Genomic DNA, 22,012 nt, shown 5'->3' on the forward strand with positions numbered 1-22,012 from the left:
CATCACCCTGTCAGTAGACTGAAATCACAAGACTATGATTTATGTACGCAGGCTATTCAATTAGCACAGGCAGACCAATTCCTAACTTAAACATTCAGATTGAATGCATATTTAACCATTGAAATTGGACATTCATGGACCAGGGTTTGGAGATCTGACACTGCATTGAGACAGAGCTTACTGCGTCAATATGACAAGAGTATAAAAGTTGTGTTTACCCCAGCTTGAGCCAATCGCGACACTAGATTGATCCGCATTCAACACTGTCATAGACACACCCACTTACCTCTCATCTGCCCAAGACAAGGCACAAACACAGACAGTCAAAGACGCGTGAAGGAACAATGGTTTGAGTCTAAATAATCATTTATTAAAGTGAAAAGGTCATTGTTTTCTTATATACCTGAGTTCAACCACCTCCTGCTGCTTTCCACTCCACAATGACTGCATGTGAAAGTGTGCACGGGTTTGAGTGCAGGCTCCAAATTGTCTTATTTTACTTGTCTTTTACTAGGATAAATTCTCTGAAAATAGATTGGCCTATACTTTAGATCGCCTGGTGTGTCTAAACGTGATACCTTTGCTGATGGGACCTTCCAAATGCCCCTGTCACCATATTTCAGTCATGCCTTCTACGGTATCCAAAGTGACATTCAGAATGGACTTCCATTTTGGATCTACCTGGGGAATTTCAGGCATCCTCGCTAATACTTAGACTATTTGTCACCTTTTGGCGCGACATATGGCATGTTTGAATACAATGTGCTGGGGGGGGGGGGGGGGGGGGGGGGGGGGGGTATATAAAAAACAGTGAAATCACATTTATGTCTAGGAGCAATGTAACAAGTGGTCACAACCACATCCCACAAACACAACATTCTGTAGCCTCCGTTCACCCCTCTACATAACATTGAGTCAGACCTGAGTGAATTTGTTAACACATCTACACAGTTTGTCTCATTGGAAATTGCAGACGTTTTTCATTTTTAATCAGAACCAATATGCTGCATACAAATGGTTTCCCCAATCCTGGTCCTTGAGTTGAGTATAGAAACCTCCCCATCCCATCTCCAAATCAGACATGCTCTACAGTACACCATTCAACTGGTGGGAAGAGCAGATAACTGTTCAACTGAAAAAACTCAAGAGGGTCATTCACTTGTCAGCAATAATAGGGGCAATACCCTTGCCTTGCCAACCCAAAGACCAGGATTGAGAAACACAGGAGTAGTTCATGGACTGCTCCCTCTGCCTATACAGTGTTCGCTCCCAGCTAACCCACAACCTCCCATTCTATATACCCTACTTGACTAATGGTTACCATTGGAAATGGACAGGAAATGGATGAGTTACCAGACTGCTTTCACTTATCTGGTCCTTTCAGATTAGTGTTCATGAAGGTAAGCTGAGAGAAGAGCAAGCACATAGTTAAATGGCCGATTTCAGAAAAATAATTGGCTCAAGAGCAGGTTGAGGAAGGGAAACGTACCCAAGTAAGAAACTGGACATTAACAACTTTTGACGTAAGTAAGTAACTTTTTAACAACACAAATAAAGAGCTCTGGGATGCCACCATCTCTCGATGTATGTTTTTTGTTGTTGTCATAACCTATGAAACCAAAAACAATTGATTGGTGAGTGTCTGAGCGCAAGAGCCACTATCGCATTCTGCAGAGCAGCAATGTCTATATGATTTGTCTAGCGTTAGAGGTACTGACATAGCCTGCCTCCAGACCGGTTTGTTCCATCTTGCCAACTGTGATAATGACCATAGGAGTTTACAAGACAGCCTGATCTGGGACCAGGCTTGGTTAGGCAGTTTTGAGGGACATAAACAAGAGTTATAGACATAGATCTTGTTGAGCTACATTTAATACTGAGCCAGGACATAACATCCCAATACACACTATGCAGAGGGAACCTCACCTAAACATCTCCTGATCCTGTGAGTCTATCTGAGCCTATTGGATTAAGTGGTTGTGAGAAACTGCATGATGTCAGAGCGATTATCAAACGCCTAAAATACCGCTTGAATTTAAGATAGGAACTGTACATAAAACGACACTGTCAAGAAGCTTCACACAAACGATGTGAGCGTACGATGCGGCGGCTGGCTATCCATGCATGTGAACCACAACTCCTTTTCATTCCGTTTCCAACTTCATTGTCTGAGGTATAAACAGTTGTTTAAATCAAAAAAAAAAAAAAAAATGGTTTCTGTTTTGTAATTTTTTGATTTTTTTTCTTTAAAAAAACATAATATTCCTGTTTACATTAAGACAGACAGACGGGCAAATTCATGGGTGACGTTTCCCCCAAGCTCTCAACTAAAGGTCCTTATATATAAGCAGAACACAGATCAGTGTTTTAGGGGCGTCTTCCACCTGGGGCGAACAGTACAAACCAGCTGAGATCAAAGTGAAGTTTCACGAAGACCTAGTCTGCGTCAGAAATAGGGGGTCATTTGGGACGCAGCCCGACACTGCACAGACGTTCAGAAAGTGTCTACAGCTGTTTGTTTTACACAGTAAAGCATCATATCAGTCAAGCGCCAACAACACAGACATTAACTTAGAAATTAAATCAAATGCTAAACAACAAACAATAATTATTTTAAAAAACAAAAAAAACAAATATCCAAGTTGTCTTTTCTTTCACTCCGTTTCTGGGCTTTCAGTTCTGAGTCTCTTTCTAAACAAAAAAAAAATCTTTATTGAGACCAATCTGACAGACAAACAGTATTTCAACCCAGAAGTATGACATCACAAATATGCAGAACGACACTTATTAGTGCACAACATTTTCAGTCTGGGACTTCTCCATTTCATTTAGTCTTTTTTTTAAACATTTTTTTTACAATCCTCACAACGACATATCATCCATGTACCTGGGCTTTCCGTTCCTCTCCAAGTTCTCAAAGTGCTACTTTTGGTTGGGGTTCGATTGGATGTTCAGAGGGGAGCGAGACAACCATGTTGTGGGGAGGAAGGGGTTATGGGGAGGTTAAAGCAAGTGAGGGCAAAGCATGAGATTGGCATAACGGGGAGAGGGAGATTGGGGCTAGTTTCCTGGACCCAGATTAAGTCTAGTCCTGGACTAAGAAGCATGTTCGATGGAGATTCTCCATTTAAAAGAGGTGAATGGGTGTCAGGGTAGAGATGTGTTGAGTTCCAGAATGTACATGATATCCCTGGTTTAGTAGTGTGGTTAGTTAAGGTGGTGCAATAGGAACAGTGTGGATAATGGGAGGTGTGGGGGTAGCGTGGAAGGACATACCTAAGCTAACATTTGTCGGTTGATTGTATCCACACTGTCCTGACACGAGGATGGCTAGCGAGAGCCTGAGGATCGATCTGCTGTGCTGGTGCGATTGATGGTGTCTGAAGGCAGTGTGCTCTTCGATGCTGGTGAGTCTGATTCTGTGTGAGATAGCCAGTGGTCCCTAGACTACTGACAATGTGGGAAAGCTCCCTTCTTCGACATGTTGTTAATCACGACCCCTCTGGGGAACATTTCCATGTCGTTCACAGCTAAAAAGCCAACCCTCTTCTACACCTGATCCAAACCAACCGTCTGGTCAAAGCCTGGCTCGTTCACAGTGACAAAGAGTTGATTATCATTATGCTGCATATTGTTTTATTTAAGTAGGAAAGTCACATTGAGATCGGCATCTTTTTCAATCGCGTGCACGTGTTTGAATGACGTCCTATTTTCCATACAGTTAACAGCTTCTAGGTTCCTTTAAATCCCCTTGTGGTAATACTGAGAGTGTGTGTGTGTGTGTGTGTGTGTTGTGACAGAATGTTAGGCACCGGGCTGAAGCTAGGGATTAGGGTAAGGAGAGGGGAGGTATTGTATTAGGAGCGATGGTGATCTGGATTGTATCGCAACACGGCGCATATATAGGGAAAATACAGGGGGAGACATCCCTTTAGTGCAAAACAAACAACTGTCAATGGCTTTGAAGGAGTGGAGGGGGACATGTAGAGAAAGCGCAGAGCTGGCTGGGTGTAGGATTGGATGTGTGGAGAGGACAGTCAGAGAATCATCTCAAAGGCTTTGTGGCTCTCTGGGGCAATCCTTTTTCCATACTTTAGGAGAAAGAGGGTTGCTACTGTGAACGGTGCTGTAAAAAGTACATTATGTGGCAGGTTGCATTGGCTGGGCCTCTCATTCTTGTCTCGTCTCTGGACCTGCCACATTGAGAACCAGGGTATCCATCCACAGGTGAATACTACTGAATTGAGTTAGAGATTAGAGTATGTTTGTTTACCACAATAACAACGTCTACAATAACAATGCTTTGGCCCATCCATCAAGTTCAGTTGGCTTCCAAGGTGTACAGTCTGTCTTTTCCTAAGAAAGAAAGTTTCCTTTGAGTTTGTCAGACACAGAATCTTTATTCCCGCCAGTGGGTTTGTTGTTTGTCTTGAACATAGATAGATGGGGGAATCCATTATGAGACTTGGTCTTGTGTGGTAAAAATACTTCAAAAAGAAAAGTGTAAAAGATAAAGACTGCTATGCATGTTGATCTGCAGCTTTCTCCCATTTCATGGGGTCTTACTGAACAGGGTAGTAGGGGGACCAAAAAGGTCCATATTGGCAACTGTGGAAGTATATGTGTTTTGCACTCAGAGGGGCATCTACACTGACATGAGAGGCGAGGTAGAATCTGTCAGTTTGGAGGTGGGGCCTGTGGTGTAACCACCGGCGAGGTAAGTGACACCTCTCCCCGTCTCTCAACCAATCCCACATCAGAGGGGGCGGGAGTCCTGTGTGATGGGCAGGGCAACATAGGAGACACACACAGTCTGCAACCAGGAAGTGCAGTGCAGTCCAAACAGGAGATGTAGTGGAGGTTTGGGACAGGTGAAGGTTTGGGACAGGTGGAATGACAACCTAGGTGAGGATCAACTCACCTCAACTGTCATACGAGGTAAAAGAACAGCAAACTATTGTTTTGTGTGTACACACAGAGAGAGGTATGTATAGATGAGAGGTACCCATATACACAGGCAGAAGGTTATGCTTACTGTATGTATATATATATATATGGTTAAAGAGGTATGGCTGTATTCAGGTAGACAGGTATGTATAGGATGAGAAGTACATGGAGGTAAACCAGTGGGTATATAATGCAGGTACAGAGGTATATGTGCATGCAGGTAGACCGGTGTACTGTATACATGCAGTAAGGTATACAGTACTTGTATGTATGAGGGTAAAGGGTTGTGTATATACATGACGGTACACTTGCACCTTTGCACAACAAATTGGATATTGTTTGTATCCATTGTCATAAAGGGAGGTTTATGTGTCACTCTGTGTAAGGGAGGTATGTAAGGTACAGGGAGGTAGGTTCACAAGTACACGCCTTGGTTAGGAGGAGTTTGGGCTGCACATCAGGGGGTGGAAGGTGAAGAGTTCAAAAGGGAGAAGTGTGGGGGAACACTTGGTGACTGTCCCAGTGGAGGACGGTGAGGAGGCCGAAGAGGGGAGCAGGTTGGAGGGTGGAGGCTCTGATGGAAGCTCGATTGTGGGACAAAATACAGCAGCTATCTGCCCTGCTCGAGTGACGGGCGGCTCTGAAAAGCTACGTCAGTCCCATGTATGAATATGTGTGTCTATAGCAGTGTGTGTGTGTGTGTGTGTTAGGTGAATGTAGATGTACATCAGTGGCTTTAGGTGTGAGGTTTGATTTTGTAAAGTAATTGTCTGTGAATGTACGCATGTATATGTTTGTCTGCCTCTCAGAGCAATTGCCTTCCACTAACACAGAGCTCCACCAGTACCGCTACCCCAACCAGACCTCAGGGGTTTGGGTTTGCATACATGTGCACCTGGTGTATAACAACACAGGAGCAGAACACCGCTCAGGGCTGCTAGCCTCTCTGTTAGATAGACGCACAGCGCAGTCAGAGAACCACACTTTAGGAGGGGGGCCCCACATCCCAATTCAAAGTGGGGCCCAGCAGCCACAAGAGCGGCCAGAAACGAATCATCAAAACGGCTGGCTACGCAAAAGAAAGCCTTTGGTTTTCTGAGACTTTTTTCTTGGTGACTATCCGTGTTGCTGGTGGTGGTGATATTGTGTTTCACAAAAAACAAAGAAAGCGACCAATTTCTTTACCCTTTTTCTTTTCCCCTAATAATTCCCCCCTCTCTCTTCCATCTCTTCCAGGTCAGAAGTCAGTTCATACTTCCTGGTCCTCGAAGACCTCCAGGAAGAGCGGAGGGAAGAGTTCGTTGGGACACTCCACCTTCATGTGGAGGAAGCGGCTGGCGTGGCACGCCCCGATCATCCTCAGGTCCGTTACCTTCATCAGCAACTTGGGCCAGAAGTGGGGAATGTTGTGCTTGCGGTGGTTGATGTAGTGCTCGAAGGCAAGCAGGTACGTCTCCTGGCACTTCTCGATCTTATCTACTGACGTCAGGCCCGAGCGATCTGAGAGGAACGCACAAATACATGCCTTTTAAAGACCAATAATAATACTAGAGAAATGGTAGATATTGAAGCTTGTTCATAAAATGTTACCAACATAAGGAGAACTTCAGTGTGTTCATACAGCTGTTCTTTGTTCATAAAGATGTTATGTCTGTTCTTAAAGTGGTTATGATCCTGATGTCCTTCCATTGATTGACTGTTTTGTTTGTTTATAGAGCAGCTGTGTCTGTTCGTTAAGATATTATGTCTGCTCATAGAGTTGTTATAACCTTTCCACAGCCTCCTGGACCCTCACCTGAGCTCATGAGGAGCACAGCCTGCAGCAGGGCCACCTCCGAGTCGTCCAGGTTAAACTGTGCCAGACTCTTGCCCAAATCAAAGATGGCGTCCGACACCACGCCCAGCCCGCCATTCTTCAGCTGCTCCCTCTTCACCGCCATCTCGCCGCTCAGGGTAAGCGTCTCGCTCTCTGGGTCATAGCGCACGGCGGCACGCAGCGACATGATCTCCATACAGCAGCCTTTCAATAGGATGATCTGGTCCTCACAAGGCAGCTGGAGGGAGGATAGGAGAGGGAGACTGTTAGAGTGTACACCAAATAAACACAATAATGTCATCCCATGGCAGTGAGGGGCCTGAGAGGAAACCTATAGTCAGCTGCGGTAGATTGCACTAAAGGTCAAGACACACACACACACACACAGAGATATACAGTCATGCACACTGCAGTCCTCACAAAGCAACTATAGGGCACATGTACATTATACACACATACACAGCCTGGGAACAAACTGAAAGATCCAGTTACTAAATATCCAGTAATTCTAGCAGCTACCACAACATTATTCCTCTGCTGGCCAGTGAGACTGCGTTGATGTTTATTTGTAATGATAGTCCAGCTACAGATTACATAACTGGTAAATCACAATCTTTCGGGACTGTCTGTCGGGGACCGTGGATGAAGGTGAGTTCTGTGCACCCTAGTCTGAGTACTGTGTGCATGCGCACGCGTGTGTGAGAGAAAGTGAGTGAGTGTGAAACAGCAGCATTATGTCCTCATTATATAGCATATTGAGTCATATGCAGGAGGCAGTGGTGAATATACAGTATAACAAGCACGCACGCAGGAACGAACAGACAGACACCATGACAATAAGTTCTGCTGAAGGAGGAGAAAGAGGAGGTAATCACAGTCAAGTGTGTGTTGATGAGCCCCATTATAGACTCACAGGGACAAATGAGGACACAGGACAGAGACACACAGGAACTTACACACACACATGCACAGTGCTTTAAACCCACCTCTGAGAACATGGGCAGTTTTTTGGCAAAGTCGACGACGCGTGTGATGGCAGGGGTGATGATCTTGGTGAACTCGCTGAAGGCCTCCAGGTCTACCTTGTCTCCGTCTGGGGTGGGAACCCCGGGGGACTGACCTATGTCCTCAGGCTGGGGAAACAAAGATGATGTCTAATGAATAGTCCCACCGGGCAAACAGTCAGATCAACCAACATCCACATCTGGTTTGATATTTCATTTCGGTTGTTCACCAGACCTGGGTTCAAATGTACAGTGCCTTGCGAAAGTATTCGGCCCCCTTGAACTTTGCGACCTTTTGCCACATTTCAGGCTTCAAACATAAAGATATAAAACTGTATTTTTTTGTGAAGAATCAACAACAAGTGGGACACAATCATGAAGTGGAACGACATTTATTGGATATTTCAAACTTTTTTAACAAATCAAAAACTGAAAAATTGGGCGTGCAAAATTATTCAGCCCCTTTACTTTCAGTGCAGCAAACTCTCTCCAGAAGTTCAGTGAGGATCTCTGAATGATCCAATGTTGACCTAAATGACTAATGATGATAAATACAATCCACCTGTGTGGAATCAAGTCTCCGTATAAATGCACCTGCACTGTGATAGTCTCAGAGGTCCGTCAAAAGCGCAGAGGGCATCATGAAGAACAAGGAACACCAGGCAGGTCTGAGATACTGTGGTGAAGAAGTTTAAAGCTGGATTTGGATACAAAAATATTTCCCAAGCTTTAAACATCCCAAGGAGCACTGTGCAAGCGATAATATTGAAATGGAAGAAGTAATCAGACCACTGCAAATCTACCAAGACCTGGCCGTCCCTCTAAACATTCAGCTCATACAAGGAGAAGACTCATCAGAGATGCAGCCAAGAGGCCCATGATCACTCTGGATGAACTGCAGAGATCTACAGCTGAGGTGGGAGACTCTGTCCATAGGACAACAATCAGTCGTATATTGCACAAATCTGGCCTTTATGGAAGAGTGGCAAGAAGAAAGCCATTTCTTAAAGATATCCATAAAAAGTGTTGTTTAATGTTTGCCACAAGCCACCTGGGAGACACACCAAACATGTGGAAGAAGGTGCTCTGGTCAGATGAAACCAAAATTGAACTTTTTGGCAACAATGCAAGACGTTATGTTTGCCGTAAAAGCAACACAGCTCATCACCCTGAACACACCATACCCACTGTCAAACATGGTGGTGGCAGCATCATGGTTTGGGCCTGCTTTTCTTCAGCAGGACAGGGAAGATGGTTAAAATTGATGGGAAGATGGATGGAGCCAAATACAGGACCATTCTGGAAGAAAACCTGATGGAGTCTGCAAAAGACCTGAGACTGGGACGGAGATTTGTCTTCCAACAAGACAATGATCCAAAACATAAAGCAAAATCTACAATGGAATGGTTCAAAAATAAACATATCCAGGTGTTAGAATGGCCAAGTCAAAGTCCAGACCTGAATCCAATCGAGAATCTGTGGAAAGAACTGAAAACTGCTGTTCACAAATGCTCTCCATCCAACCTCACTGAGCTCGAGCTGTTTTGCAAGGAGGAATGGGAAAAAATGTCAGTCTCTCGATGTGCAAAACTGATAGAGACATACCCCAAGCGACTTACAGCTGTAATTGCAGCAAAAGGTGGCGCTACAAAGTATTAACTTAAGGGGGCTGAATAATTTTGCACGCCCAATTGTTCAGTTTTTGATTTGTTAAAAAAGTTTGAAATATCCAATAAATGTCATTCCACTTCATGATTGTGTCCCACTTGTTGTTGATGCTTCACAAAAAAATACAGTTTTATATCTTTATGTTTGAAGCCTGAAATGTGGCAAAAGGTTGCAAAGTTCAAGGGGGCCGAATACTTTCGCAAGGCACTGTATGTGCATTTAAGTATTTTGTATTTATATACTTATTTTCTGTGCATTTGAGTATTTTCAAATAATGTGGCAGAAATAAACTACTTATATTTGAAGTATGAAACTATTTTTAATTAGTAAGCTATTTGTAGGAAATCATTTAAGAATTTTTAAATATTTGTTTCTAAATACATTTTTTCAAAAAACCCTAGGACCAAACAGACCTGGGTTCAAATGCATGGAGTATTTCATTATTTGTACTAGAAATGTATACGAGTACTTTCACATACATGTCAAACTTTCCAAGTGTATTTCCAAATACATTCCAATATTCCACTACCTGTATTTTCAAATATACAGTACAAGTCAAAAGTTTGAACACCTACTCATTCAGGGGTTTTCATAATTGTTTACTATTTTCTACATTGTAGAATAATTGTGAAGTCATCAAAACTATGAAATAACACATGGAATCATGTTGTAACCAAAAAAGTGTTAAACAAATCAAAATATATTTAGATTTTTACATTCTTCAAAGTAGCCACCCTTTGCCTTGATGACAGCTTTGCACACTATTGGCATTCTTTCAAACAGCTTCACCTGGAATGCTTTTCCAACAGTCTTGAAGGAGTTCCCACATATGCTGAGCACTTGTTGGCTGCTTTTCACTCTGCGTTCCAACTCATCCCAAACCATCTCAATTGGGTTGAGGTCGGTTGATTGTGGAGGCCAGGTCATCTGATGCAGCACTCCATCACTCTCTTTCTTGCTGAAATAGCCCTTACACAGCCTGGAGGTAAGTTGGGTCATTGTCCTTTTGAAAAACAAATGATAGTCCCTCTAAGGCCCAAACCAGATGGGATGGCGTATCACTGCAGAATGATGTGGTAGCCATGCTGGTTAAGTGTGCCTTGAATTCTAAATAAATCACAGACAGTGTCAACAGCAAAGCACTCCCACACCATCACACCTCCTCCATGCTTCAGATTTGGACTCCAGACCAAATGACAGATATCCATTCCTGTCAAATATCCATTGCTCGTGTTTCTTGGCCCAAGCCAGTCTCATCTTCCTATTGGTGTCCTGTAGTAGTGATTTCTTCGCAGAAATTTGACCATGAAGGCCTGATTCACGCATTCTCCTCTGAACAGTTGATGTTGAGATGTGTCTGGTACTTGACCTCTGAAGCATCTATTTGGGCTGTAATTTCAGAGGCTAGTAACTCTAATGAACTTATCCTCTGGGTCTTCCTTTCCTGTGGCGGTCCTCATGAGAGCTAGTTTCATCATAGTGCCTGATGGTTTTTGTGTCTGCACTTGAAGAAACGTTCAAAGTTCTAGAAATTTCCCGCATTGACTGACCTTCATGTCTTAAAGTAATGATGGACGGTTGTTTCTATTTGCTTATTTGAGCAGTTCTTGCCATAATATGGACATGGTCTTTTACCAAATAGGGCTATCTTCTGTATACCACCCCTACCTTGTCACAACAACTGACTGCCTCAATCAAAGCCAAGAGTGTGCAAAACTGTCATCAAGGCAAAAGGCGGCTACTTTGAAGAATCTCAAATCTATTTTGATTTAACACTTTGTGATTGCATGATTCCATGTGTTATTTCATGTGATGCACCGAGTGAGTGATTGAGTGAGTGTAGTGATGCACCGAGTGAGTGAGTGTGGTGTTGCACCGAGTGAGTGAGTGAGTGTGGTGTTGCACCGAGTGAGTGAGAGAGTGAGTGTGGCGATGCACCGAGTGAGTGAGTGAGTGTGGCGATGCACCGAGTGAGTGAGGGAGTGAATGTGGCGATGCACCGACTGAGTGAGTGAGTGTGGCGATGCACCGAGTGAGTGAGAGAGGCGATGCACCGAGTGAGTGAGAGAGGCGATGCACCGAGTGAGTGAGAGAGGCGATGCACCGAGTGAGTGAGAGAGGCGATGCACCGAGTGAGTGAGAGAGTGAGTGTAGCGATGCACCAAGTGAGTGAGAGAGGCGATGCACCGAGTGAGTGAGTGAGTGAGTGTGGTGTTGCACCGAGTGAGTGAGTGTGACGATGCACCAAGTGAGTGATTGAGTGAGTGTAGTGATGCACCGAGTGAGTGATTGAGTGAGTGTATTGATGCACCGAGTGAGTGATTAAGTGAGTGTAGTGATGCACCGAGTGAGTGATTGAGTGAGTGTAGTGATGCACCGAGTGAGTGATTGAGTGAGTGTGGCGATGCACCGAGTGAGTGAGTGAGTGAGTGTGGCGATGCACCGAGTGAGTGAGTGTGGCGATGCACCGAGTGAGTGATTGAGTGAGTGTAGCGATGCACCGAGTGAGTGATTGAGTGAGTGTGGCGATGCACCGAGTGAGTGAGTGAGTGAGTGTGGCGATGCACCGAGTGAGTGAGTGTGGCGATGCACCGAGTGAGTGAGTGTGGCGATGCACCGAGTGAGTGAGAGAGTGAGTGTGGCGATGCACCGAGTGAGTGAGTGAGTGTGGCGATGCACAGAGTGAGTGAGGGAGTGAATGTGGCGATGCACCGAGTGAGTGAGTGAGTGAATGTGGCGATGCACCGAGTGAGTGAGAGAGTGAGTGTGGCGATGCACCGAGTGAGTGAGATGGTGAGTGTGGCGATGCACCGAGTGAGTGAGTGAGTGAGTGAGTGTGGTGTTGCACCGAGTGAGTGAGTGTGGCGATGCACCGAGTGAGTGATTGAGTGAGTGTAGTGATGCACCGAGTGAGTGATTGAGTGAGTGTGGTGTTGCACCGAGTGAGTGATTGAGTGAGTGTAGTGATGCACCGAGTGAGTGAGTGAGTGTGGTGATGCACCGAGTGAGTGAGTGAGTGTGGTGTTAAACCGAGTGAGTGATTGAGTGTGTGTAGTGATGCACCGAGTGAGTGATTGAGTGAGTGTAGTGATGCACCGAGTGAGTGATTGAGTGAGTGTAGTGATGCACCGAGTGAGTGATTGAGTGAGTGTAGTGATGCACCGAGTGAGTGATTGAGTGAGTGTAGTGATGCACCGAGTGAGTGATTGAGTGAGTGTAGTGATGCACCGAGTGAGTGATTGAGTGAGTGTAGTGATGCACCGAGTGAGTGAGTGAGTGTAGTGATGCACCGAGTGAGTGAGTGAGTGTGGTGATGCACCGAGTGAGTGAGTGAGTGTGGTGATGCACCGAGTGAGTGAGTGAATGTGGTGATGCACCGAGTGAGTGAGTGAATGTGGTGATGCACCGAGTGAGTGAGTGAATGTAGTGATGCACCGAGTGAGTGAGTGAATGTAGTGATGCACCGAGTGAGTGAGTGAGTGTAGTGATGCACCGAGTGAGTGAGTGAGTGTAGTGATGCACCGAGTGAGTGAGTGAGTGTAGTGATGCACCGAGTGAGTGAGTGAGTGTAGTGATGCACCGAGTGAGTGAGTGAGTGTAGTGATGCACCGAGTGAGTGATTGAGTGAGTGTGGTGATGCACCGAGTGAGTGATTGAGTGAGTGTGGTGTTGCACCGAGTGAGTGAGTGAGTGTAGTGATGCACCGAGTGAGTGAGTGAGTGTAGTGATGCACCGAGTGAGTGAGTGAGTGTAGTGATGCACCGAGTGAGTGAGTGAGTGTAGTGATGCACCGAGTGAGTGATTGAGTGAGTGTATTGATGCACCGAGTGAGTGATTGAGTGAGTGTGGCGATGCACCGAGTGAGTGATTGAGTGAGTGTGGCGATGCACCGAGTGAGTGAGTGAGTGAGTGTGGCGATGCACCGAGTGAGTGAGTGAGTGAATGTGGCGATGCACCGACTGAGTGAGTGAGTGAGTGTGGCGATGCACCGAGTGAGTGAGCGAGTGTGGCGATGCACCGAGTGAGTGAGAGAGGCGATGCACCGAGTGAGTGAGTGAGTGTGGTGTTGCACCGAGTGAGTGATTGAGTGTAGTGATGCACCGAGTGAGTGATTGAGTGAGTGTGGTGATGCACCGAGTGAGTGATTGAGTGAGTGTGGTGTTGCACCGAGTGAGTGATTGAGTGTGGTGTTGCACCGAGTGAGTGATTGAGTGTGGTGTTGCACCGAGTGAGTGATTGAGTGTGGTGTTGCACCGAGTGAGTGATTGAGTGAGTGTAGTGATGCACCGAGTGAGTGATTGAGTGAGTGTAGTGATGCACCGAGTGAGTGATTGAGTGAGTGTAGTGATGCACCGAGTGAGTGATTGAGTGAGTGTAGTGATGCACCGAGTGAGGGAGTGAATGTGGCGATGCACCGAGTGAGGGAGTGAATGTGGCGATGCACCGAGTGAGTGAGAGAGGCGATGCACCGAGTGAGTGAGTGAGTGAGTGTGGTGTTGCACCGAGTGAGTGAGTGTGGCGATGCACCAAGTGAGTGATTGAGTGAGTGTAGTGATGCACCGAGTGAGCGATTAAGTGAGTGTAGTGATGCACCGAGTGAGTGATTGAGTGAGTGTAGTGATGCACCGAGTGAGTGATTGAGTGAGTGTGGCGATGCACCGAGTGAGTGAGTTAGTGAGTGATTGAGTGAGTGTGGCGATGCACCGAGTGAGTGAGAGAGTGAATGTGGCGATGCACCGAGTGAGTGAGTGAGTGAATGTGGCGATGCACCGAGTGAGTGAGTGAGTGTGGCGATGCACCGACTGAGTGAGTGAGTGTGGCGATGCACCGAGTGAGTGAGATGGTGAGTGTGGCGATGCACCGAGTGAGTGAGATGGTGAGTGTGGCGATGCACCGAGTGAGTGAGATGGTGAGTGTGGCGATGCACCGAGTGAGTGAGATGGTGAGTGTGGCGATGCACCGAGTGAGTGAGTGAGTGAGTGTGGTGTTGCACCGAGTGAGTGAGTGTGGCGATGCACCGAGTGAGTGATTGAGTGAGTGTAGTGATGCACCAAGTGAGTGATTGAGTGAGTGTGGTGTTGCACCGAGTGAGTGATTGAGTGTGGTGTTGCACCGAGTGAGTGATTGAGTGTAGTGATGCACCGAGTGAGTGATTGAGTGAGTGTGGTGTTGCACCGAGTGAGTGATTGAGTGTGGTGTTGCACCGAGTGAGTGATTGAGTGTGGTGTTGCACCGAGTGAGTGATTGAGTGTGGTGTTGCACCGAGTGAGTGATTGAGTGTGGTGTTGCACCGAGTGAGTGATTGAGTGTGGTGTTGCACCGAGTGAGTGATTGAGTGAGTGTAGTGATGCACCGAGTGAGTGATTGAGTGAGTGTAGTGATGCACCGAGTGAGTGATTGAGTGAGTGTAGTGATGCACCGAGTGAGGGAGTGAATGTGGCGATGCACCGAGTGAGGGAGTGAATGTGGCGATGCACCGAGTGAGTGAGTGAGTGAGTGTGGTGTTGCACCGAGTGAGTGAGTGTGGCGATGCACCAAGTGAGTGATTGAGTGAGTGTAGTGATGCACCGAGTGAGCGATTAAGTGAGTGTAGTGATGCACCGAGTGAGTGATTGAGTGAGTGTAGTGATGCACCGAGTGAGTGATTGAGTGAGTGTGGCGATGCACCGAGTGAGTGAGTTAGTGAGTGATTGAGTGAGTGTGGCGATGCACCGAGTGAGTGAGAGAGTGAGTGTGGCGATGCACCGAGTGAGTGAGGGAGTGAATGTGGCGATGCACCGAGTGAGTGAGTGAGTGAATGTGGCGATGCACCGAGTGAGTGAGTGAGTGTGGCGATGCACCGACTGAGTGAGTGAGTGTGGCGATGCACCGAGTGAGTGAGATGGTGAGTGTGGCGATGCACCGAGTGAGTGAGATGGTGAGTGTGGCGATGCACCGAGTGAGTGAGATGGTGAGTGTGGCGATGCACCGAGTGAGTGAGATGGTGAGTGTGGCGATGCACCGAGTGAGTGAGTGAGTGAGTGTGGTGTTGCACCGAGTGAGTGAGTGTGGCGATGCACCGAGTGAGTGATTGAGTGAGTGTAGTGATGCACCAAGTGAGTGATTGAGTGAGTGTGGTGTTGCACCGAGTGAGTGATTGAGTGTGGTGTTGCACCGAGTGAGTGATTGAGTGAGTGTAGTGATGCACCGAGTGAGTGATTGAGTGAGTGTAGTGATGCACCGAGTGAGTGATTGAGTGAGTGTAGTGATGCACCGAGTGAGTGAGTGAATGTGGTGATGCACCGAGTGAGTGAGTGAATGTGGTGATGCACCGAGTGAGTGAGTGAATGTGGTGATGCACCGAGTGAGTGAGTGAATGTGGTGATGCACCGAGTGAGTGAGTGAAAGAGTGTAGTGATGCACCGAGTGAGTGAGTGTAGTGATGCACCGAGTGAGTGAGTGAGTGTAGTGATGCACCGAGTGAGTGATTGAGTGAGTGTATTGATGCACCGAGTGAGTGATTGAGTGAGTGTGGCGATGCACCGAGTGAGTGATTGAGTGAGTGTGGCGATGCACCGAGTGAGTGAGTGAGTGAGTGTGGCGATGCACCGAGTGAGTGAGTGAGTGAGTGTGGCGATGCACCGAGTGAGTGAGTGAGTGTGGCGATGCACCAAGTGAGTGAGGGAGTGAATGTGGCGATGCACCGAGTGAGTGAGTGAGTGAATGTGGCGATGCACCAAGTGAGTGAGGGAGTGAATGTGGCGATGCACCAAGTGAGTGAGGGAGTGAATGAATGTGGCGATGCACCGAGTGAGTGAGAGAGTGAGTGTGGCGATGCACCGAGTGAGTGAGAGAGGCGATGCACCGAGTGAGTGATTGAGTGAGTGTAGTGATGCACCGAGTGAGTGATTGAGTGTGGTGTTGCACCGAGTGAGTGATTGAGTGTGGTGTTGCACCGAGTGAGTGATTGAGTGAGTGTAGTGATGCACCGAGTGAGTGATTGAGTGAGTGTAGTGATGCACCGAGTGAGTGAGTGAGTGAATGTGGTGATGCACCGAGTGAGTGAGTGAGTGAATGTGGTGATGCACCGAGTGAGTGAGTGAGTGAATGTAGTGATGCACCGAGTGAGTGAGTGAGTGAGTGAGTGAGTGAGTGTAGTGATGCACCGAGTGAGTGAGTGAGTGAGTGTGGTGTTGCACCGAGTGAGTGAGTGTGGCGATGCACCGAGTGAGTGATTGAGTGAGTGTAGTGATGCACCAAGTGAGTGATTGAGTGAGTGTGGTGTTGCACCGAGTGAGTGATTGAGTGTGGTGTTGCACCGAGTGAGTGATTGAGTGTGGTGTTGCACCGAGTGAGTGATTGAGTGAGTGTAGTGATGCACCGAGTGAGTGATTGAGTGAGTGTAGTGATGCACCGAGTGAGTGATTGAGTGAGTGTAGTGATGCACCGAGTGAGTGAGTGAATGTGGTGATGCACCGAGTGAGTGAGTGAATGTGGTGATGCACCGAGTGAGTGAGTGAATGTGGTGATGCACCGAGTGAGTGAGTGAATGTGGTGATGCACCGAGTGAGTGAGTGAATGTGGTGATGCACCGAGTGAGTGAGTGAAAGAGTGTAGTGATGCACCGAGTGAGTGAGTGTAGTGATGCACCGAGTGAGTGAGTGAGTGTAGTGATGCACCGAGTGAGTGATTGAGTGAGTGTATTGATGCACCGAGTGAGTGATTGAGTGAGTGTGGCGATGCACCGAGTGAGTGATTGAGTGAGTGTGGCGATGCACCGAGTGAGTGAGTGAGTGAGTGTGGCGATGCACCGAGTGAGTGAGTGAGTGAGTGTGGCGATGCACCAAGTGAGTGAGGGAGTGAATGTGGCGATGCACCGAGTGAGTGAGTGAGTGAATGTGGCGATGCACCAAGTGAGTGAGGGAGTGAATGTGGCGATGCACCGAGTGAGTGAGTGAGTGAATGTGGCGATGCACCGAGTGAGTGAGAGAGTGAGTGTGGCGATGCACCGAGTGAGTGAGAGAGGCGATGCACCGAGTGAGTGATTGAGTGAGTGTAGTGATGCACCGAGTGAGTGATTGAGTGTGGTGTTGCACCGAGTGAGTGATTGAGTGTGGTGTTGCACCGAGTGAGTGATTGAGTGAGTGTAGTGATGCACCGAGTGAGTGATTGAGTGAGTGTAGTGATGCACCGAGTGAGTGAGTGAGTGAATGTGGTGATGCACCGAGTGAGTGAGTGAGTGAATGTGGTGATGCACCGAGTGAGTGAGTGAGTGAATGTAGTGATGCACCGAGTGAGTGAGTGAGTGAGTGAGTGTAGTGATGCACCGAGTGAGTGAGTGAGTGTGGTGTTGCACCGAGTGAGTGAGTGTGGCGATGCACCGAGTGAGTGATTGAGTGAGTGTAGTGATGCACCAAGTGAGTGATTGAGTGAGTGTGGTGTTGCACCGAGTGAGTGATTGAGTATGGTGTTGCACCGAGTGAGTGATTGAGTGTGGTGTTGCACCGAGTGAGTGATTGAGTGAGTGTAGTGATGCACCGAGTGAGTGATTGAGTGAGTAGTGATGCACCGAGTGAGTGATTGAATGTGGTGATGCACCGAGTGAGTGAGTGAATGTGGTGATGCACCGAGTGAGTGAGTGAATGTGGTGATGCACCGAGTGAGTGAGTGAATGTGGTGATGCACCGAGTGAGTGAGTGAATGTGGTGATGCACCGAGTGAGTGAGTGAAAGAGTGTAGTGATGCACCGAGTGAGTGAGTGTAGTGATGCACCGAGTGAGTGAGTGAGTGTAGTGATGCACCGAGTGAGTGATTGAGTGAGTGTATTGATGCACCGAGTGAGTGATTGAGTGAGTGTGGCGATGCACCGAGTGAGTGATTGAGTGAGTGTGGCGATGCACCGAGTGAGTGAGTGAGTGAGTGTGGCGATGCACCGAGTGAGTGAGTGAGTGTGGCGATGCACCAAGTGAGTGAGGGAGTGAATGTGGCGATGCACCGAGTGAGTGAGTGAGTGAATGTGGCGATGCACCAAGTGAGTGAGGGAGTGAATGTGGCGATGCACCGAGTGAGTGAGTGAGTGAATGTGGCGATGCACCGAGTGAGTGAGAGAGTGAGTGTGGCGATGCACCGAGTGAGTGAGAGAGGCGATGCACCGAGTGAGTGATTGAGTGAGTGTAGTGATGCACCGAGTGAGTGATTGAGTGTGGTGTTGCACCGAGTGAGTGATTGAGTGTGGTGTTGCACCGAGTGAGTGATTGAGTGAGTGTAGTGATGCACCGAGTGAGTGATTGAGTGAGTGTAGTGATGCACCGAGTGAGTGAGTGAGTGAATGTGGTGATGCACCGAGTGAGTGAGTGAGTGAATGTGGTGATGCACCGAGTGAGTGAGTGAGTGAATGTAGTGATGCACCGAGTGAGTGAGTGAGTGAGTGTGGTGTTGCACCGAGTGAGTGAGTGTGGCGATGCACCGAGTGAGTGATTGAGTGAGTGTAGTGATGCACCAAGTGAGTGATTGAGTGAGTGTGGTGTTGCACCGAGTGAGTGATTGAGTGTGGTGTTGCACCGAGTGAGTGATTGAGTGAGTGTAGTGATGCACCGAGTGAGTGATTGAGTGAGTGTAGTGATGCACCGAGTGAGTGAGTGAATGTGGTGATGCACCGAGTGAGTGAGTGAATGTGGTGATGCACCGAGTGAGTGAGTGAATGTGGTGATGCACCGAGTGAGTGAGTGAATGTGGTGATGCACCGAGTGAGTGAGTGAATGTGGTGATGCACCGAGTGAGTGAGTGAATGTGGTGATGCACCGAGTGAGTGAGGGAGTGAATGTGGCGATGCACCGAGTGAGTGAGTGTAGTGATGCACCGAGTGAGTGAGTGAAAGAGTGTGGCGATGCACCGAGTGAGTGAGTGAGTGAGTGAGGCGATGCACCAAGTGAGTGAGGGAGTGAATGTGGCGATGCACCGAGTGAGTGAGTGAGTGAATGTGGCGATGCACCAAGTGAGTGAGGGAGTGAATGTGGCCATGCACCGAGTGAGTGAGTGAGTGAATGTGGCGATGCACCGAGTGAGTGAGTGAGTGAATGTGGTGATGCACCGAGTGAGTGAGTGAATGTGGTGATGCACCGAGTGAGTGAGTGAAAGAGTGTAGTGATGCACCGAGTGAGTGAGTGTAGTGATGCACCGAGTGAGTGAGTGAGTGTAGTGATGCACCGAGTGAGTGATTGAGTGAGTGTATTGATGCACCGAGTGAGTGATTGAGTGAGTGTGGCGATGCACCGAGTGAGTGATTGAGTGAGTGGGGCGATGCACCGAGTGAGTGAGTGAGTGAGTGTGGCGATGCACCGAGTGAGTGAGTGAGTGAGTGTGGCGATGCACCGAGTGAGTGAGTGAGTGTGGCGATGCACCGAGTGAGTGAGTGAGTGAGTGAGGCGATGCACCAAGTGAGTGAGGGAGTGAATGTGGCGATGCACCGAGTGAGTGAGTGAGTGAATGTGGCGATGCACCAAGTGAGTGAGGGAGTGAATGTGGCCATGCACCGAGTGAGTGAGTGAGTGAATGTGGCGATGCACCGAGTGAGTGAGAGAGTGAGTGTGGCGATGCACCGAGTGAGTGAGAGAGGCGATGCACCGAGTGAGTGATTGAGTGAGTGTAGTGATGCACCGAGTGAGTGATTGAGTGTGGTGTTGCACCGAGTGAGTGATTGAGTGTGGTGTTGCACCGAGTGAGTGATTGAGTGAGTGTAGTGATGCACCGAGTGAGTGATTGAGTGAGTGTAGTGATGCACCGAGTGAGTGAGTGAGTGAATGTGGTGATGCACCGAGTGAGTGAGTGAGTGAATGTAGTGATGCACCGAGTGAGTGAGTGAGTGAGTGTAGTGATGCACCGAGTGAGTGAGTGAGTGTAGTGATGCACCGAGTGAGTGAGTGAGTGTAGTGATGCACCGAGTGAGTGAGTGAGTGTGGTGATGCACCGAGTGAGTGAGTGAGTGTGGTGATGCACCGAGTGAGTGAGTGAGTGTGGTGATGCACCGAGTGAGTGAGTGAGTGTGGTGATGCACCGAGTGAGTGAGTGAGTGTGGTGATGCACCGAGTGAGTGAGTGAGTGTGGTGATGCACCGAGTGAGTGAGTGAGTGTAGTGATGCACCGAGTGAGTGAGTGAGTGAGTGTAGTGATGCACCGAGTGAGTGAGTGAGTGAGTGTAGTGATGCACCGAGTGAGTGAGTGAGTGTAGTGATGCACCGAGTGAGTGATTGAGTGAGTGAGTGTGGCGATGCACCGACTGAGTGAGTGAATGTGGCGATGCACCGACTGAGTGAGTGAGTGAGGCGATGCACCGACTGAGTGAGTGAGTGAGGCGATGCACCGACTGAGTGAGTGAGTGAGTGGTTGAGTGTGGTGATGCACCGACTGAGTGAGTGAGTGGTTGAGTGTGGTGATGCACCGACTGAGTGAGTGAGTGGTTGAGTGTGGTGATGCATCGACTGAGTGAGTGGTTGAGTGTGGTGATGTGGTGATGTACCGAGTGAGTGATTGAGTGAGTGTGGCGATGCACCGACTGAGTGAGTGAATGTGGCGATGCACCGACTGAGTGAGTGAATGTGGCGATGCACCGACTGAGTGAGTGAATGTGGCGATGCACCGACTGATTGAGTGAGTGTGGCGATGCACCGAGTGAGTGATTGAGTGAGTGTGGCGATGCACCGAGTGAGTGAGTGAGTGTGGCGATGCACCGAGTGAGTGATTGAGTGAGTGTGGCGATGCACCGAGTGAGTGAGTGAGTGAGTGTGGCGATGCACCGAGTGAGTGAGTGAGTGTGGCGATGCACCGAGTGAGTGATTGAGTGAGTGTGGCGATGCACCGAGTGAGTGAGTGAGTGAGTGTGGCGATGCACCGAGTGAGTGAGTGAGTGAGTGTGGCGATGCACCAAGTGAGTGAGGGAGTGAATGTGGCGATGCACCGAGTGAGTGAGTGAGTGAATGTGGCGATGCACCAAGTGAGTGAGGGAGTGAATGTGGCGATGCACCGAGTGAGTGAGTGAGTGAATGTGGCGATGCACCGAGTGAGTGAGAGAGTGAGTGTGGCGATGCACCGAGTGAGTGAGAGAGGCGATGCACCGAGTGAGTGATTGAGTGAGTGTAGTGATGCACCGAGTGAGTGATTGAGTGTGGTGTTGCACCGAGTGAGTGATTGAGTGTGGTGTTGCACCGAGTGAGTGATTGAGTGAGTGTAGTGATGCACCGAGTGAGTGATTGAGTGAGTGTAGTGATGCACCGAGTGAGTGATTGAGTGAGTGTAGTGATGCACCGAGTGAGTGAGTGAGTGAATGTGGTGATGCACCGAGTGAGTGAGTGAGTGAATGTGGTGATGCACCGAGTGAGTGAGTGAGTGAATGTAGTGATGCACCGAGTGAGTGAGTGAGTGAGTGAGTGTAGTGATGCACCGAGTGAGTGAGTGAGTGTAGTGATGCACCGAGTGAGTGAGTGAGTGTAGTGATGCACCGAGTGAGTGAGTGAGTGTGGTGATGCACCGAGTGAGTGAGTGAGTGTGGTGATGCACCGAGTGAGTGAGTGAGTGAGGTGATGCACCGAGTGAGTGAGTGAGT

At 48.1% G+C, this 22,012-nt stretch overlaps 1 protein-coding gene across 1 annotated transcript in view; it reads right to left on the reverse strand.

The window, feature by feature from the left end:
• Positions 1–348: 348 nt before the first annotated feature.
• The window catches only part of LOC110537966 (thyroid hormone receptor alpha), a 116,743-nt gene continuing 95,079 nt past the window's right edge, over positions 349–22,012 (reverse strand). The window contains exons 8-10 of the mRNA XM_021624454.2: positions 7,750–7,896; positions 6,743–7,001; positions 349–6,447 (exon numbers count right to left, since the gene is read on the reverse strand). Of these exons, the coding sequence (XP_021480129.1) occupies positions 6,197–6,447; positions 6,743–7,001; positions 7,750–7,896 (657 nt within the window). The 3' untranslated portion in view covers positions 349–6,196. The remainder of the gene's footprint in view (positions 6,448–6,742; positions 7,002–7,749; positions 7,897–22,012) is intronic.

Source organism: Oncorhynchus mykiss, chromosome 12, assembly GCF_013265735.2.
Source record: "Oncorhynchus mykiss isolate Arlee chromosome 12, USDA_OmykA_1.1, whole genome shotgun sequence".
NCBI classification, from domain to species: domain Eukaryota; kingdom Metazoa; phylum Chordata; class Actinopteri; order Salmoniformes; family Salmonidae; genus Oncorhynchus; species Oncorhynchus mykiss.